The sequence below is a fragment of the Budorcas taxicolor genome, chromosome 22, assembly GCF_023091745.1.
Source record: "Budorcas taxicolor isolate Tak-1 chromosome 22, Takin1.1, whole genome shotgun sequence".
Classification (NCBI taxonomy): Eukaryota; Metazoa; Chordata; class Mammalia; order Artiodactyla; family Bovidae; genus Budorcas; species Budorcas taxicolor.
This window is the reverse complement of record NC_068931.1, coordinates 38,054,843-38,074,484: the sequence shown is the minus strand read 5'-3', so window position 1 is coordinate 38,074,484 and position 19,642 is coordinate 38,054,843. Positions and strand designations below refer to the sequence as shown.

At 38.9% G+C, this 19,642-nt stretch overlaps 1 protein-coding gene across 1 annotated transcript in view; it reads left to right on the top strand.

Moving 5' to 3' along the window:
* Positions 1-282: 282 nt before the first annotated feature.
* The window catches only part of MYOM1 (myomesin 1), a 117,945-nt gene continuing 98,585 nt past the window's right edge, over positions 283-19,642 (top strand). The window contains exons 1-2 of the mRNA XM_052660544.1: positions 283-442; positions 4,415-4,739. Of these exons, the coding sequence (XP_052516504.1) occupies positions 4,438-4,739 (302 nt within the window). The 5' untranslated portion in view covers positions 283-442; positions 4,415-4,437. The remainder of the gene's footprint in view (positions 443-4,414; positions 4,740-19,642) is intronic.

Below are 19,642 nucleotides of genomic sequence, written 5' to 3'. Positions count from 1 at the left end.
TATTACACTTTTATTGTTATTATTATTTCTATTACACTTTTAAATATTCTATGGTAAAATAATGTTGAAAATAGCTCATATAGCCAAATAAAAGCCCTACATTTAGCTTAATCAGACCAGACCTACCGACTGGCATGCATGTCAATATATTACTCTGGCAGCTACCTGCCAGGGCCTTCCTCTTCCTTTCCGTTCAGGACTGCAATCCCCATTTGCTGCTATATTTATCTACTCTGTTAGCCATAAAAGGCTGGCTGGGTGGCTCTGACATTCTACTGCCTGACCACATGCATTATTTTTGAACTGGCCCCCAGGGTCCTGTCTTTTTAGCCCTGACTCTTAACTTTTTCTTGGATTAGACCTACGTGGGCTTTTCACTGTCTCATCCAGCACTCACAGTCACATCGGAACATTTCTACCACCATCAATCCTTTGCAAACTGGTAAGTGTGACCTTGAGGCAGAAGAGTGCACTTGATATTTTATGTGCTCAACAGCACTGCGGTGTGTGTGGTTTCTGTCTTCTGAGCTCAGCAGTTTTCTCCAAGAGATGTCAGAATAGTAGAGAAATAGGAAAGTGGAGCTCCAGGGAAGGAATGCGAGCAGCAGGGTGCCAGTTTGTGCTGGCACAGCCCTTCTCTCAGATCAGTGGATTCTTTTAAAATTAAGCTACTGTTCCTGGAGCTATAAAAAACAGTAGCTGTCTCAGATAGAACTGTAAGCGTGAGTCAAGTACTCTTTCCAAGTTACAGTTCGGCAGTTTGGTTGAAATCTGGAGTGGGTGTGGAAATAGGAAATCATGTGTTTTCCATCCTCCATAAGCCTACAGTACTGCCTGATTACAAATTTGATCAAAAAGAGTAGGTTAACTCTGAAGTCTCAAGTTTCTAATTCAGTGATTTTTGCCCCAACAATGCCATGTGGATAAATGTTAGGGTGCATTGGGGGTATTTCTAATCGGAAAATGGCTAAGCAGTATTTCAGAGGCAACGCAGATCCCTGCATCATGACCCTAAAGTTCACACTTTCTGTGAAGAATTTTTATAGCTTTCAGCCTCTAACTCCTGTACAAAAGTATTGTGTCACAATACAACTATGGAGTTAGTGTTTCTTCCTAAATTCCCCAATTATTTTCAGGGGAAACAAACAAACAAACACAGGTCTTAAAGGAATGGAAGACAACCAAACCATCTTTCCTCCCAAAGCGCTCTAGCTGTCATGTGTTGGGGGATAATCCTTACTTTCTTAATAAAGAGAAGGTAGCTGTACCTTCGTTCCAGAGGTCAGAGCTGTGACAACCAGCTCTGTTGACATAATGTCAAAACCTGTTTACTTGCATATATTATCTTTGTGCTTGGAATATTCAGTACTATTAAGAATATATTGGGGGGAAAATAGAAATAAAGAGAATGGAAAATAGAATTGAGGCAAGACATTTAAAGATTTTATTTTGTGAAAATTAACAGCATTTCAAGTTATTTGGGTTCTGAATTAAGCTTATAATACACAAGAAGGTCATTCATTGTTTATTTGGACATCATTCAAATAACATTTTCTGTGTTGCAGTATACTATGTATCATTATGCAAATTTACCAAATAGCTTTATAAATGCCTACTATCATATACTTCTATATTAATATAGTCTACCCTTTTTTCTATAAAAATTTATCTAATAATTATTCCTTATACCTGATCATTATTGTGTATATTTTAAAATAGAAAATAGCAGTCTATTTAAGGGTTGAAGCAAAAGTTGTTTGCTAGTAGCTATTTTTTTCCTCCTGGGAAATGCCATGTAGACTGATATCTTCCATGAGCCTTAACATAAATATTTCTGGAGTGAAGTTTGCTGGATTTTCTTCTCTAGGGAATACATGCCTACTTTTCACTTCAAATAAAAAGATTTTAAGCTTGACCAAAAAAAAATGTAGCAAGTTTAGAAGGATTTAGTCCTTATTTAGAATTTTTTTAAAAGATTTGAAAAATTGATTACAACTGATTTTACATGTAAAAAATTTAGGATGTGCACAAAAGCATTAATGATGGAAGGGGTGGCTTTCAAAAAACTATTACTTCATCCAGGGTTATTAGTATGGCTGATAGACTCCAGTCAGTGGACAGATTTCTAAAGAAAGATAATGCAATCTGAAGTCTCCCCTCTCTATGCTAAGCAAACCCATCTTTGATTTTCAGTAGGACTGTTAGCTCAAAAAACAATGTAAACTGCTACACTGCTGACCGACTTTCTTCTTTAACACAGGAAGACTAGGAGGCTTTATATTCTTAATGGAATTTTTCTGGTTTGACACCGTATCTTTTTGAACCATTTGAAGATTTGAGAGGGCTTGTTATATGGCAATATAAGCATCCTCCAGATCAGTCCTAGGACTTTCATTCTCATCTCTCTCTCTCTCTCTTTTTCTTTTTTTGGCATTGTATACCATCTATATGCTGGTGAGTCCCAAATGTAGGTCTCCATCCTGGACCTTTACCCTGTATTCCTGAGTCACATGTCCAACATCCCACCTTATCTCTCCACTTGGGTGTCTAGCAGGTATCTCAAATGTAGAATGTCTCAAACCAGGTTCCTGCTTCCATCCCAAACTGCTGTTTTCTTACAATCCTGCTCATCTCAGTTCACAGCAGCTTTAATCTTCCAGTTACTCAGGCAAAGTCCTTGGAGCTGTCACTCACTTCTCTCTCTCTTTCATACCCTATTCCAGAACTTTCAGCAAATACTTTTGATTCTACCTACAAAATATGCAGAGTTGGATCCCTTCTCACACTTCACTGCTACCACTATAATCTTTAGCCTGGACTATCGCAGTGGCCTTTGTATTAATTTGCTAGGGCTGCCGTAACAAAGCACTAGAGACCAGGTGGTTTAAACAACAGAAACTTATCTTCTCACAGTTCCAGAGGTTAGAAATCTGAGATCAAAGAGTCAGCTAGGTTGGTCTTTTCTGAGGCCTCTCTCCCTGGCTTGCAGATAGTCCATCTTCTCGCATCTTCCCTCTGCATATGTACATATCTGTGTCCTGATTTCCTCTTCTTATAACGATGGCAATCATGTCTTATTGGATTAGAACCTATCCTAAGAACCTCAATTTAACTTCATTTTTTCTGTAAAGATCCTATCTCTAAATCCAGTCACGAGGTTAGGACTTCAAATACAGATTTGGGGAGATACAACTCAGTCCATGGCAGCCTTCTCACTGGCCTCCTGGCTTTCACTCTTGTCCCTCAACAATTTATTCTCAGACTCAGTAAGAGTGTTTCACAGCTCAGAACCTTCCAGTGATTCCTTACTCCTTTCAGAATAAAAGCTGAAGTCCTTACACTACCGGTGGGACACTACCCTCCTGCCGCCCCACTCCCTGACATCATCTTCTGTACCTCTTCCTGCACCCGTTCACTCCTCACAGCCTCCCTGACCTACTTGCCTTTCCCGGAGTACAGTGCAACAGGCAGGCTCACAGCCCCCCGGTGCCTGTGCAGTGGTCTTCCATCCAGAATGCTTCTCCCATCCCAGATAGTCTCAGGCTCAGGTGTCACCTTCATGCTCAGTCATCACCATTATCCCTGATGACACTTTTTAAATGGCATCCCATTCCACGTTCCTGTTTTATTTTTCTCTATAGCATTAAGCAGGTTCTAATATACTTTACACTTTATTTTCTCTATTTGCCTATCACTTGCAATAGAATATAAGATTCTATATAGGGTTATCGGAGCAGGAATTTTGTTGTTTTGTTCATCTATCTCCTGGGCAGGAATAGTACCAGGCTCAATGTAGGTGTTCAGTAATTATTTGCTGAATAAAAACCACATTGGCTAGACACAGACTCTCCGCTATTACACAATCTCTCAGGTAAAGTCCCCATCAGAAGGAAATGCCAGAAAATTTGAAATATATATTATTAAAGCGGGCTTCCAGGTGGTACAGTGATAAAGAATCTGCCTGCCAGTGTAGGAGAAGCAGGAAACTCGGGTTTGATCCCTGGGTCGGGAAGATCCCCTGGAGAAGAAAATGACAACCCACTCCAGTGTTCTTGCCTGGGAAATCTTATGGACAGAGGAGCTTGGTGGGCTACAGTTCAAGGGGTTGCAGAGAGTTGGACATGACAGCACATTTACGTGTATCCACATATATCTATTGAAATAGCACAAGAGGGAAAGTTTGTAAAGATCTCCAGGTATTTAAAAAGAAGGCAGCACAGTGATAGAAGGGGGTGCATCAGGGCTGTGAAGCAGGGAGTTAACTGAGTAAACGGCTAAACTAACCTTCACATCATTTTCCACTTACTTTTTGGAAGAAATAAAAGGGTAGTAATTTTCACCTACTGATTTAGATGCCTTGTTCTGGAGAATTAGTTCCTTCAGAGTTCACCTCAAACCTGTTGCTTTCTCACAGCTTGCCTGGATCCCTGGGGGCACATGATGTCTCTGCCGTTTTATCAGAAACTTCACCAGCACTATGACCGCAGCTACCGCAACAGGGACCTCAGCACCACCATGAGCCAGTACCAGCAAGAGAAGAAAAGCTCAGCCATCTACACCCATGGCTCCACCGCCTACAGCAGCCGCTCATCCGCGGCCCACCGTCAGGAGTCAGCGGCCGTCAGCCAGGCGTCCGCCGCATCCTACCAGCATCAGGCCTCCCGGGCCTCCGAGTTTGCCCTCTCGTCTGCAGTCAGTCACAAGGCGGCGTCAGCCTATGACTATGGCTACTCCCACGGGTATGTGAAAGCAGCCTTACAAACATGGGGCAAAGCCGTGCTCTCTGAATACCCCGCCCGCACCTTACGCCCCAGGTTACATTTTCATTTCTTCGTGGGTCTGGCAGCCCTACCTTTAAACCAGGTGTGGAGCAAGGTCAAACCATGTGTTTGGAAGGCCTGGGATTTATGTCTTGGATTCCCCTTTCCCTTGCTTGTCTGAGTTTCACAAAGAGCTTCGCAGTTGCCCTGGGGTGTCTTGCTTGAACTGCCAACTGCGATATTGCTAGAAGCAGAGAAGTTTTGCCACAGGTTGTGCTCAACATTCAGCAGCAGCAAAGTTGAGAAATCACATTTCCGACCCTCACAGCAGGTTTCCTGGCCCTCACAGCTTTCAGTTTAGATGAGAACAGGATTTAAAATTCACAGACCACAGGAACCCAAACTGCAGCAGAGATGTGTTCTATTCTTTCTGTATCTGAAAGCCAGCATCAAAATTCCAAGTTGTTATTCAAGCAGCAAATATTTTCTTTAGCCAGAGCATTTTATAAAAACATTGCCCTATCTCAGTCAGCTTAACAATACCAGGAACAAACCTATATTCTGACAGAATTAGATTTATCAACCCGTTGCCATGAGGGAGACCCCACACCAGAGGAAATGAGAGACTTTCACAGACTCACAGGCTTCGAAAATAAGCTTATGGTTCCCCAGGGGGAGAATAGGGGGAAGAGACAGGGAATTTGGGATGGACATGTACACATTGCTATATTTAAAACAGAAAACCAACAAGCTTCTACTGTATAACACATGGAACTCGACTCAATGTTATGCGGCAGCCTGGGTGGGAAGGAGGTTAGGGGGAGAATAAATACATGTATATGTATGGCTGAGTCCCTTCGCTGTTCACACAAAACTCTCACAACAATGTTAATCAGCTATACCCCAAAACAAATTTAAAAGTTTAAAAAAAGAAAAGAAAAAGAGGATTTCAGTAGTATTCTAGGACGAGTGGAATTTAGATGCAGGTCTGGTCTAAAAAGTGAATCAGTGTCCTGTTGCTTTGGAAACAGTCGAGTTGAGATAAATGAGGACTGTTGTATCTAGAAATCTCTTAGGAGCCCAGCACATGGGCTGAGAACTGAATCTGCTTCTGAGGTCTTCCATGCAAAGAAGCAATAGCTCATTCTTCCTAAAAAAATTTCAAACGACAAATCTGCTTATAATCTTTGACATTGGAGAAGAAAGTTGCTTGGTGAGTCTGTGGTCATGCAGAGGAGGGGCAGAACCCTCTACTGCAGCAGTGTCACCAGGAGAAGTGTTTCCTATGAACCCCGAGGTTGGCTTCTCTGTGTCTTGTTCCAGCCTGATGAATGCTGGCTGGATCCGTACTTTCTCAGTCCAAGCCAGTTTTTATTTCCTTAGTATCCCGAGCAAAATGTGTCATGGAGATTAAAAAACACTTGCAAGATTCATGTGATTTTATTAAATGTCTATAGTCCACAGAAAGGATTGTTGAACTTCCAAACGAACGAATTCCTAGGCTGTGTGGTCAGTTACCAGCTGCTGCCTCAGATCTCGTCTGTCTGGCATATATTGCATTATTTGTTATAAACAGATATTATTTTAAGTCTTATATAATTTATGTCCACAAAATATCTGTCAGGGTAGCTGGGAGAGGTGTTTACTTCTAGGAGTTAGAAAAGTGATTGAAGAAATAATACAGTGGTTTGTATGAACAGCAGTAAGGACTGGTTCTGAAGGCAGAAACTCCTGTATCCCTGTGGGTTAATCAGCACCTGATGTACAGCTGTGCTTTTGTGGGTGCGGTGCCGACCTCCTGGGAGCTTCTGCAAGTCTGGTACCAAGGTCTCTAGAGTTTACCTGGAATGTGTGACAGCAATATTCTGAAATTCCACTTAAAATGGAGTAGGATCATTTTCCAATCCCACTTTCATGGGTTATGTGCGCCATGGGATATTCATAAGGACCTCGAATTGGCTGCAAATATGGAAATATTGTCAGGGAGGAGGTGAATTCATTTCTTTTGGCCATTGTTTCAAATGACCTGCTTTCCAAATGAAACAGGAATGGGCACCGTGCTATGTGATAGTACCACATGCTCTTCTGAAGAATGTTACATACATATGTTTAAGGATCTCACTTAGGAAAGCAGCTGTCTTGTAATAGAGAGGATTATGTTTTAAATATCCATTTTCCTGGTCCATCTGTGCTGAATCTATAGAAAATGTAGAAAATGGGTGTTTTCATTACTGTACAATTGTGAACTAACTCATGTATACTTATTTCATTCCCCCAATGCTGTAGAGTCTATAGAGTTTTATGAATTTGTTAAAGAGAGTTTTATTTCTTAAATTCTATGCCTAAATTCTTCTTTTAACCATATATGCACCATTCATATTTATTTACAATCTGATAAATTGTATCAAACATTAGTAATTGAACCTTTGAGCATCTTTGTATTTTATCCAGAAAACATTTGCTCTATTTTGTCTTTGGAACACTTAGCCATTTTAGTTATAAACAACCTCAGATAATAAACTTTCTGTAGGAAGTGGAACTGTAATTATTTCTATGGTCAACCTCACATCTTGTTCCTTCTTGCTATTTAAGTATTTATGTAGGTAGATAGGTATTTATTAATGGCTTGGTATGTTTGAACAACTCCACTTATTAGTAGAAATGTGGACCTAAAAAGAAGAAAGGGAAGATGCCAATATTTTTTCCTTTGTGTAATGCAATGTAAAAGAAAAGAAAGAGAACCTAATCCTGGGGGTATTTTAGTTTTTCTTTTTTTAGACCTAGAGCTAACAGGTGCAGATAATATTCTTTGAGCATTTCAAAATCTTTATAATTCTTTCAGGTTGTATTTTTTATTTTTCAAAATGGAGCAACTTTTCCATGCTAAATGAAATCTTTCTCTTGGGGCTGTGAAGAATGTTGTTGATTAAAGCTGGTGTGGAGTTGGAAATGCAGCTCTGTGGAATGTATTTGAACACTGGGCCTGATCCATTTTTAGCCTCTGCTTTGTAGTTAGATGTCCTGGTAGTAAAGTGGAAACTATGGAGATTTATATGTGCCCACAGCTTGGCTGACCTCAGTTAAATCTTAAGAACAATGGCTTGTTCAGTGTCACTGTGGTTTTAGCTCAGATCGGTTACCAACTGCATTCTGAGCCAAGAGTTGTAAAATAAATTCTGGAAGGCTTATTCTGAATGCCTTTGTTCTTAGTCACAGTGAGGAAAAAACTAAATTAAAGAAAGTGATTCAGGAAAACAAAAATAATACAAGACTATTGTTTTATGTTAATAATTCACAAATACTATTAGAGATTAAAGGAGAAATGGTACTCATGACCACTTTGCAACCATTATGCAAGGGTTCTTAGCCTCTGTCTGTGAATAGGTTTCAACAGAGTTTTGGATGATCTGAAATTATATGTAAAATTAGGTCCAGATGAGATTTTTTTTTTTTGCCGAGAGTGACCCTAGCTTTCATCATATTGTCAGAGAACTCTGTGTCTCAACAAAGGTCACCACCACTGCACTAGAAAATCTACATATAAATATCAGCCCAGTGTGTGAGCTGACGATCCCTTCGTAGGGCCAATATTATAGGGAATTAGGATGAAATAAGGCAGGTGTTTACAGGGAATGTGGTATATGGAAACCAGGGTTTTCAAAATCCTCTCTTTTGAATAAGATGGGAAGAAAAAAGAACTATTTTGTTATGCTTGATAAGTAAGAATGAATAACTTTCAGAGGACAACACAGCATATTTCTTGGATGATGAGTCTCTCAACCCTCTGAGGTTATGGTAGACACTATTGTCTGATTCTAAGCAGATTAAAATCCAGCCCTTACAGTGCTTCCCTGTTGGCTCAGTCAGAAAAGAATCTGCCTGCAATGCAGGAGACCAGGGTTCAATCCCTGGGTTGGGAAGATCCCCTGGAGAAGGAAATGGTAACCCGCTTCAGTATTCTTGACTGAGAAATTTCATGGACAGAGAAACCTGGTAGGCTACAGCCCATGGGATCGCAAAGAGTCAGACACAACTTAGCAACTAAATCAAGAGATATTAAAATATAGCCTCTTCTCTAAAGAAAGATCTAACTATCATATATAAGAAAAAGGCACCATAGTTCCTGGGTAGAAAATGTAGCATTCTGGGATTTGTCTTCCAGAATTTAAGTACCAAGAAAATGATGAACCATATTACTTCCTATATGGTAGGAGAAGGTCTGGGGAAAATCCAAGGAAAACAGAAAGCCAGTTATTCTTTTATCCGCCTAGAAATGGGCCGGTTTGTTGTCAGTCTTACTTCTTTAAAAGGCAACTGGTTTGTCTTCTGAATCCCTCAAACAAACCCTGAGTCCAAAGAGGGTAGCATTCAGTGTGCACCAATTTTCTGCTCCCACTGCTGTAAATCTGTGGCTTGTTTGCGAATAGAGAACTAGACGTAGCGCTCCTGGCAATGCCAGTTTTTCATACAATTGGCAGGTTGTCGTAGCTCCACAGAACTGTGGGGTGCTAAAGCAGGAAGAGACCGAAAGCTCACCAATTCAGGCCCTTCCTTCCACAGATAACGAGGCCCAGAAAGACAGGCTTCGACTCTCTGCCTCTTTTGTTTTGTTCTAAATTGAAAACACTACCCATCAGTCTCTTTTGCAGGCTAAAAACGAGTTTAGAGGATATAGATACCCCAAAATGGCATTAATCTTTTGTAGGCAGGTGAATCAGGCTGTGAGAAGGAAGACATGTCCCCTTAAGGAGTAGGAATAGAGTGAGTAGCCAAAGGTGGAGGAAGGGCCGTGCAGTCACCTCCCAGCGCCCAGAGGTGAAACAGTACCTCTGTTCACTGCTGGCTGAGCAGTGGGTGTAACTGAGCCTCCCCGAGGAGATCCCCCAGCTCTGAGAGCCCAAGGGAACCAGTGGTGCAGACTTGACCTTTTCCACACCAGCCTTTCTGGGTGAAACAGGAGCAAGCAAGAGCACCTCAGATGAGGACCCAGTTAATAGTTGATAAGTGCTCAGTGCTCAGTTCCTCAGTCATATCTGAGTCTTTGCGACTCCATGGACTGTCCAGGCTCCTCGGTCCATGGGATTTTCCAGGCAGGAATACTGGGTTGTCTTGCCCTCCAGGGAATCTTCCCAACCCAAGGATCTAACCCAGATCTCTCTCATTGCAGGTGAGTTCTTTACCGTCTGAGCCATCAGGGAAGCCCATATACCACAGTGCCAAGTTGTAAATATATAGAGAGACGCAGTTTTACAGGAAAAATGGTAGAATAATAAAAAATGAGTTCAGCCCTATTGTGGCCACTCAGTAAAGTCTAGTGGCAATGTATAGATAAGTCAGAAATGAAAATGGAGCTTCTGTTTTCAAGCTTTTACAAACACCTCTGTGTCATGCTGGGATGACCTACCCATCTTTCAATGTCCAGCTCTTCCACAAAGGCTTCCCTGATAGACCCAGACAGAAATTGTCTCCAAGCTTGTAAATTCAAGTTTTGTTTGCTCTGCTCTTTCTGCTTATCTGCCTGCCTGCCTTCTGTCCTTCCATCCTTTTTCCTTTGATTGACGTAATACAATGCATCAGGCTGGTAGCATTTGCAGCCCTACTAGACAGTAAAGGTCTCAGAAAACAAGTCTTTAATTTAATATGTAATCTTCATATCCCCCTCCCACACCAGCATCAACCATAGAATTGTGCACCCAGAGGATAAAAAGTAAGTTTTCTGTTGAATAAATGAAATTATTATGGAAAGTTAAGGCTTTCTGTTTGAAATCTACCTTCTTTTGCACCTTTTAAAATGTCAGCTTGTCTGTGTACTAAGTTTATGTTTAACGTTACGAGAAAAAACTTAACTCTTTTCCAAAGCAATTATATCATTTTACATTCCCATACCAAGGTACAGGGATTCCAGCTTATCCACATTAGTTATTTTCTATTTCTTGGAAGGAAAGTTATGACCAACCTAGATAGCATATTCAAAAGCAGAGACATTACTTTGCCAACAAAGGTCCGTCTAGTCAAGGCTATGGTTTTTCCAGTAGTCATGTATGGATGTGAGAGTTGGACTGTGAAGAAAGCTGGGCACCAAAGAACTGATGCTTTTGAACTGTGGTGTTGGAGAAGACTCTTGAGAGTCCCTTGGACTGCAAGGAGATCCAATCAGTCCATTCTAAAGGAGATCGGTCCTGGGTATTCTTTGGAAGGACTGATGCTAAAGCTGAAACTCCAATACTTTGGCCACCTCATGCGAAGAGTTGACTCATTGGAAAAGACCCTGATGCTGGGAGGGATTGGGGGCAGGAGGAGAAGGGGACGACAGAGGATGAGATGGCTGGATGGCATCACCGACTCGATGGACGTGAGTTTGAGTGAACTCCAGGAGATGGTGATGGACAGGGAGGCCTGGTGTGCTGCAGTTCATGGGGTCACAAAGAGTTGGACATGACTGAGTGACTGAACTGATCATTTTTTACAGACTGTCTTTTAGGTATGTGGTGGAGTATCACTGTGGTTTTAGCTTGCACTTACTTAATAGCTAATGAAGTTGACCATCTTTTTAATGTGTTTGGTAGCCATTTGTGTACTTCTTTGGTGAAATGCTTGTTCAAATCTTTTGCCCGTTTTTAAATTGGATTTTTTTCTGCTTATTATTGAGTTGTCAGAGTTATTTAAATATTTTGTATATAATTCCTTTCTTAGATGTATGTTTGGAAATATTTTCTCTCATTCTGTGCCTTGTCTTTTCATTCTTTTAACAGTGTCCTTCAGATACCAGAACGTTTTGATGAAGTTTGATTTGTCACTTTTTTCCTTTTTTAGTCATGCTATTGGTAGTATATCTAAGCATAATTTGGCTTATTCAACATCATTTTTGTTGTTGTTGAGTCGCTAAGTCATATTTGACTCTTCGTGACCCCTGGACTACAGGACATCAGACTTCCCTGTCCTTCACGATCTCCTGGAGTTTGCTCAAACTCAAGTCCTTTGAGTCGATGATGCCATCCAACTGTCTCATCCTCTGTCGCCCCCTTCACCTCCCGCCCTCAATCTTTCCCAGCATCAAAGTCTTTTCCAATCAGTCAGCTCTTTGCATCAGGTAGCCAGAGTATTGGAGCTTCATAGAGTTTCTCATATCTTTTTTTCTAAGAGTTTTATAATTTTAGCTTTACATTTAGAAATATCCATTTTGAATTATTTTTTTTGTATGTGATGTGAAGTTCTAAATTCATCCCTTCACATATACATAGACTGTTGTCACAGCACCATTTGTGGAAAAAACTATCCTTTCCCCCTTAAATCATTTAGCTCCTTTATCAAAAATATATTGACCATGTATGGCTGAGTCCCCTCACTGTTCACCTGAAACTATCACATTGTTAATCGACTATATCTCAATACAAAATAAAAAGTTTTAAAATAATAATAAAGAAAAAGAGCTTTGGAAAGAAAAAAACTCAATTGACTGTAAATAAAAAGGTTTATTTACAGATCCTCAATTCTGTTGCATTGATCTGCGTGCCTGTCCTTAGGCCAGTACCACACTTTCTTAACTACTGTCGCTTTATAAAAAGTTTTGAAATTGGTGGATGTAAGTTCTCAAACTGAGTTCATCTTTCACAAAAAAATTTTTGCCTGTGTAGTTCCTTCATATTCCCATATAAATTTTAAGATCACCTTGTCAATTTCTACAAAGAGAAAAGTCTTCTGGCAATTTAATAAAAATTATGTAGAAAGCATAAATCAATTTAGAAAAATATGCCATTTTAACAGTGCTGACTCTTTCAATCCATGAACATGGATATTTATTTATTTAGATCTTTGTTTTACTTATCATATAATGTTTTGTAATCTGCAGTGTAAAGTCTTGTACTTCTATGTTAAAATTTTTCCTAAATATTTTATTCTTTTTGATAGAATTGTGAGTGGAGTTGTCTTAATTTTATTTTTTTCATTGTTCACTGCTAGTAAACAGAGGTGTAATTGATTTTTGTGCTTTGATTCTGTATCATGTGACCTTGCTGAACTCATTTATTAGCATTAGCATGTGTGTGTGTGTGTGTGTATTCCTTAGCATTTTCTATATACACAGTTATAACATCTGTAACTAAAGTTAGACTTGCTTTCCAATTTTTCAGTTTAACTAATTGCCTCGACTATTCTTCACTGTGCTGTAAACGTCAGTACAATATTGAATAGAAGTGGCAACGGCAAGTATCATAACCTTGTTCCCCATCTTAGGAAGAAAGCATTTAGTTTTTTTTACTATTAGATATGCTACTAGTTATAGATTTTTCATAGATGGCCTTTATCAGATTGAGGAAGTTCCCTTCTATTCTTATTTAGTTGAGAATTTTTTAACATGCAAGAAAGCTGAATTTTGTCAAAATTTTTTTGCACCTCTTGAGATAATAATGTGGTTTTTGTTCTTTATTCTCTTAATATGGTATATTATACTAATTGGTGTTCAGATATTAAATCAACCTTGCATCCCTAGACTAAATTCTGCTTGGTTTTATATATTGCTGGATTCAGTTTACTGATATTTTGTGAAGGATTTTTGTGCCTATGTGTATGAGGGATATTGGTTTGTAGTTTTTTTTAAAAATTATAATGTCTTTGGCTTTGATATCAGGTAATCCTGGCCTTATAGAAAAAGTTGGGAAGTATTTCCTTCTCTTCTGTATTTTTAAAAATATGGAAATGATTGGTTTGTTTCTTCCTTAAATAGGTCATGTAATTCGTCAATGAAAGCATTTAGGCCTGGGCTATCCATTGTGCATGGATTTTTTAAAATATTTATTTATTTATTTATTTGGCTGTGTTGGGTCTTAGTTGTGGTACATGGGCTCTCTAGTATATGGGATTAGCTGCTCCACAGCATGTGGGATCTTAGTTCCCTGACCAGGGATGGAATCTGGGCCCCTTGCATTGCAAGGCAGATTCTTAACCTGTGGACCATCAGGGAAGTCCTTGTGCATAGATAAATTACTAATTCAATTTCCTTATTTGTTATTGATCTGTTATGATTTTTAATTTCTTCTTGAGTTAGTTTTGGTTATTTAAATCTTTATGGGAATTTTTCCGTTTCATTTAAGTCATCTAATTTTTTGGCATAAATGCATTTATCATGTTTCCTTGTGATATATGAAAGATTTGCTTTAACATTTCTTGTAAGGCAGGTCTGCTAGCAATGAATTGTCTCTTTGTCAATGTCTTTACTTTGTTTTCAGTTTTGAGCAGTAGTTTTGCTGGATATAAAACTTGATTTAGTTTTTCCCCCAGCACTTAAATATGTCATATGAATGTCTTCTGGGATGTATAGTTTCTGATGTGAAATCAGTCATTAATATCTTGTTCCCTTGTATGTGATGAATCATTTTACTCTTGCTATTTTCTAGTTTTCTCTCTGGATTTGGCTTTCAACAGTTTGACTATGATATGTCTACATGTGTATCTCTTTGGGAGTATCATACTTGGGTTTGTTGAGCATCTTGGATTCACAGAGTACTATTTTTACACAAATTTGGGGAATTTTAAGGAAGCAACAGTTAGAACTGGACATGGAACAACAGACTGGTTCCAAATAGGAAAAGGAGTACGTCAAGGCTGTATATTGTCACCCTGCTTATTTAACTTATATGCAGAGTACATCATGAGAAACACTGGGCTGGAAGAAACACAAGCTGGAATCAAGATTGCCGGGAGAAATATCAATAACCTCAGATATGCAGATGACACCACCCTTATGGCAGAAAGTGAAGAGGAACTAAAAAGCCTCTTGATGAAAGTGAAAGAGGGGAGTGAAAAAATTGGCTGAAAGCTCAACATTCAGAAAACGAAGATCATGGCATCTGGTCCCATCACTTCATGGGAAATAGATGGGGAAACAGTAGAAACAGTGTCAGACTTTATTTTTTGGGGTTCCAAAATCACTGCAGATGGTGATTGCTGCCATGAAATTAAAAGATGCTTACTCCTTGGAAGAAAAGTTATGACCAACCTAGATAGTATATTGAAAAGCAGAGACATTACTTTGCCAACAAAGGTCCGTCTAGTCAAGGCTATGGTTTTTCCAGTAGTCATGTATGGATGTGAGAGTTCGACTGTGAAGAAAGCTGAGTGCGGAAGAATTGATGCTTTTGAACTGTGGTGTTGGAGAAGACTCTTGAGAGTCCCTTGGACTGCAAGGAGATCCAACCAGTCCATTCTAAAGGAGATCGGTCCTGGGTGTTCTTTGGAAGGAATGATGCTAAAGCTGAAACTCCAATACTTTGGCCACCTCATGCGAAGAGTTGACTCATTGGAAAAGACTCTGATGCTGGGAGGGATTGGGGGCAGGAGGAGAAGGGGATGACAGAGGATGAGATGGCTGGATGGCATCACCGAGTCGATGGACAGGAGTTTGGGTGAACTCCGGGAGTTGGTGATGGACAGGGAGGCCCGGCGTGCTGCAATTCATGGAGTCGCAAAGAGTCGGACACAACTGAGCGACTGAACTGAACTGAAGCCATTATTTCTTCAAATATCTTTTCCTGCCCTTTCTCTCTTCCTCCTCTTTCTGGTACTAACAGTACTCACATAGTGGTATATTTGATGTTGTCTGACAACCTATTTTTTCTTCATTCTTTTTCTGTTTGTTTTTTTTCTTTAGATTATATAGCTTCTATCTTCAGCTTACCTGATTATTTTATTCCTTTATATAAAATCTTTTGGGTCCCTTTAATAACTTTTTCATATAAGTTATTGTACTTTTAAACTCCAGAATATCCATTTGACCTTATTTTACAATTCCTATCTTTTTGTTGACATTCTTTCTTTTTGAGTCATTATTATACTTCCCTTTAATTATTTAAACATGGTTTCCTTAATTAGCCTTTGAATATAGTTCCTTATTTTTGAACGTATTTCTAATTACTGTTTTGAAGTCTTTGCTAAATCCAATATCAGGGTGCACTTAGAGACAATTTTTATTTACTGCTTTTTTTCTTCTAGCGTGCATCACCTTCTCCTATTTCTTCTCATGTCTCAATTATTTTGTTGTTGAAAATAGCACATAATAGATAACATACTGTAATAATTCTGGATTCTGAATTTTCCCCAAATGTGTTGCTGCTGTGTTTTGTTTAATTACTTGCCTAAACACATTTATAGACTCTGTTTACCCAGCACTGTTACTGCTGATGTCTTTGTTTAGTGTTTTAAAAAATTATTGTTCTTATTTTTAAGCCTGAATCCATAGGGATCACTTGGTATTTGCATAGATTAATGACCAGTCAATGAATGGTCAGACATCTGTTCTCAAACATCTCAAGACAGTAAAGCTTCCATCCTCTGGCAATAGATCTGTGTGTCTGGGTGTGTGTATTGGGGAGCATATTTGAAGTCCAGGTCATTTAAAAATGTGTATGCCCTGGATTTGTTTGCCTCTAGACTCCCTTGTCTCTTCTCTGCACACACAGGCTTACAGTCAGCCAATCTTATGTGGATAACCTGAGTCCTTTCCAGTTTTTTCTAGTCAAGCACATGGAGAGAGCTTATGAAGGCCCCCATGGTGGTCTTATTTTTCAGATCTTCCCGTTATATCTCTGAGTGATCTGCCCATCTGCTGCTTGTTCCAACCATGACTGTATCCTAAGACTGACTGAGCTGCTGGTCTTCGCTTGTTTGTTTGATACTTAGATGGCTAGTGTTACTCACAGTGTTGCTGGTTGTGGAGTTTTATCATGCTCTGCTCCAAATCAGCCCCTCTGACAGTGAATATTAAGAGTTTCTCACCTTTTCCCACCTTAGTAGAACTACTTTATAGATTGAGCTGGGGCTGGGTGGGAAAGAACTAGACAAGCATGTCACACAGACTCCCACTATTCAGACTTGAAGCTCAGTATCTTTTCATGAATAGTCACGTGTCAGTGTAGTGTGTCCTGTACTTGATTTTCAGAGGCCTGAGTGGGTTGGTTTTGACAATTGTATCCAGTTTTATCACTGCTTTTTTGGAGAGAGGAACTGCTGAACTATTCACTCCACCATACTGGAAGTCCCACCTCTGCATTGGTCATTCTTACTAGCTCCTCAGCTGACTCTGATGTGAAGTCAAGGTTGAGAATCACAGAGATAGGGTATGGTTACAGGAGGTTGAATCTTGATTTCACCTCATTCAATAAACACTTACTGAACACTATCAGGCACTGGACACAGTGCTGAGGATATAAATCTAACTTTTAGGCCATCCCTCTCCTTGAATAGTCACAGGAATGGAACAGAGAAGGAAATCAATAATGTACTGTAATCATGAGCATATGTGAGTGGGTGGTGCTGGGTCTGGGAGTAGTGTCAGCAAAAGACAAAGCCTATAGCTCATCATTTTTTTCTAGAACATGCTGATAAGTTGTCATACTTTTTTCAGAAAGTAATATAGCCATTAAGTAGATCCATACTTAACATAAGCAGGCATAGTTACTCATCCTAAGGAACTAGGACAATTTTTCACAATTACGTGAAATTACAATGATTATAAATATGACTTTGAAGAACTAGCATTTGACTTCATGTAAAGTTTCTTAATGCTTTCTTTCTTTATTTTTAAAGTTTCTTAATGCTTTCATGAGTTTCTAAACGCTTTATTTCTAATTGGACTGTGATGATTTCATAACCTGTATGTTTTGTGCTGTGCTTACTCACTCAGTTGCATTCGACTTTTTGTGAGATGTGAATAAATTCAGAAATAGCTTATCAACATCAGAGTCATTATGGGCAGTGTGACATGTTGTTGTGGTTTCTGAAGTGGGGAGTCCATGAAGGCAAGCCAAGGAAGTGTAGGAAGATATATCAGCACTTCTGTATTTAAAAAGATTAAATTTGGCCCTGAACATTTTTCTGTTATTTCATAAAGTGAGGGTATTTATTCAGCAGTATATGTATAAAATTTATAAATAGACAGATATGTAGGTGACAAGATCAAACATGTTTGGATCGAGAAGACTCAGACACGAAGTTGAAGGCCACTGGTATAGAGGAAAGAACATTAACACACATGGGTGCTGGTCCTAGCTCACCTACCAACTTGCTGGGTGAAACTGGGCAAGTTACAAAGACACTCGAGGTCTTCTACATCTATAAAGCAAGGAGGGTTGTGTAAATGTCACTGAGAGCTCTTCCAGTCCAGTGATTCTATAGTAGTTTTGTTCTTGCTTTTCCTGTCGAGAATAATTACGAAGTTGTATGAGCAGAAGGGTATGTTGTTGTTGTTCAGTATTTGAACTGGATGCAGTGCAAGTTTATTTCTGAGTCCCTGGAACATTTTTAGAGAGAGCTTTCTCCTGGGCTACATCCCTTCTCTATGGTGCTGCTGGTCATAGATGTGATGATGTCAAACAAACCATGATATATCCTTAAATTCTACTAACTTTAGGCATATTAACACATATAACACATATAACACAGTAGTAGAGTACAGGTAGATGTACCTAGACAGTTATGTGTGGGTGCACCTGCACACACAAATCAATCCTTACCTATAGTTTCAAAACTTACCTGAGTTTCAGGGGCTTCCCAGGTGGCTCAGTGGTAAAGAATCCACCTGCCAATGCAGGAGACATGGGTTTGATCCCTGGGTCAGGAAGATCCCCTGGAGAAGGCAATGACAACCCACTGGAGTATTCTTGCCTGGGAAGTCCCATGGACAGAGGAGCCTGGAGGGCTACAGTTCATAGGGTCGCAGAGTCAGACACGACTTGGCAACTAAACACAATAGCTTATTTTCACTGCCTTCATAAATTGAAATTCAGAAAGAATCGAGATTTAAGACACAAAGAACATGAAATATAGTTTTAATAGTTAAAAGACCACATTGATTCATGCATACCAAACTTCAAGTGTCTACTCAGAAACTAGCTTTTGAGACAGGATTATTTTCAAAATTTAGATGCAACTAAAAGCCCAAGAGGTTAGCAAGCCTTTATTTAGCTCTTTGATGTAACTTCAAAGAAATTCAAATTTAAAAAAGAAATTTAAATTTTACATTTTCTACTGAACTCCTTTAAAGACATTATTTGACTTTAAAATTTGATAGAGTAAGATGTTAGGTTTCCGTGTTCTTGGGAAAGAACAATTGATGGCTTTTCTTCACATAATTAGTTACACAATTATTGCATAGTCAGTTTCTTAAAACTTCATTGAGTTTTAAACTCAATCAGATGAAGATGTCTTCTCAGACATCTTTGATAAATGAGTTAACATTACCAAATACTCTGTTAGCACAGTATTTTAACATTTAATCCTAAACACACTCTTCTTGTTAGCTTGAAGAAACTTTAGAGAGCATAGTAAATGTTTGATATCTTCCAAGTACTTTGGATTTTCTAAATAATACTATATAATATATAAAATCACAGTCCTTTTATGAAGTCTTTTGTTCCAAATGAAATATGACATAAAAACTAATGATAGTCCCATAAATCTTTACTATAAAGTTCAACTATTAAAAATTGTCTGCTATGATTTACCTGTGAGAATAGAATAATCACATTCTGGCACATTGTATGTAACAAATGCTTTGTTTGAAAGATTTATCTTAAAGGAAAAAATGACTGAAAAAAAGGAACAACAATACAACAAAAAGAATGACAAATCATGACTTTCTTAAAGGATAATTGATTTACAGAATTTTGTTGTTTTCTGTCAAACATCAGCGTGAATCAACTGTAGTTATACATATGGCCTCTTTTAATATAAGCAAACATTGAAAATATGCTCATGAGGATATGAGTGTAGACAGTAGAATGAAAATAAATAGTAAAAAGAGCAAAACTAGAGAAATGAGAAAAATTAGAAAATGCAAATGTTCTATAAATAGAAAAAAAGAAGCTCAAACTCCATAATTAATTTTATTT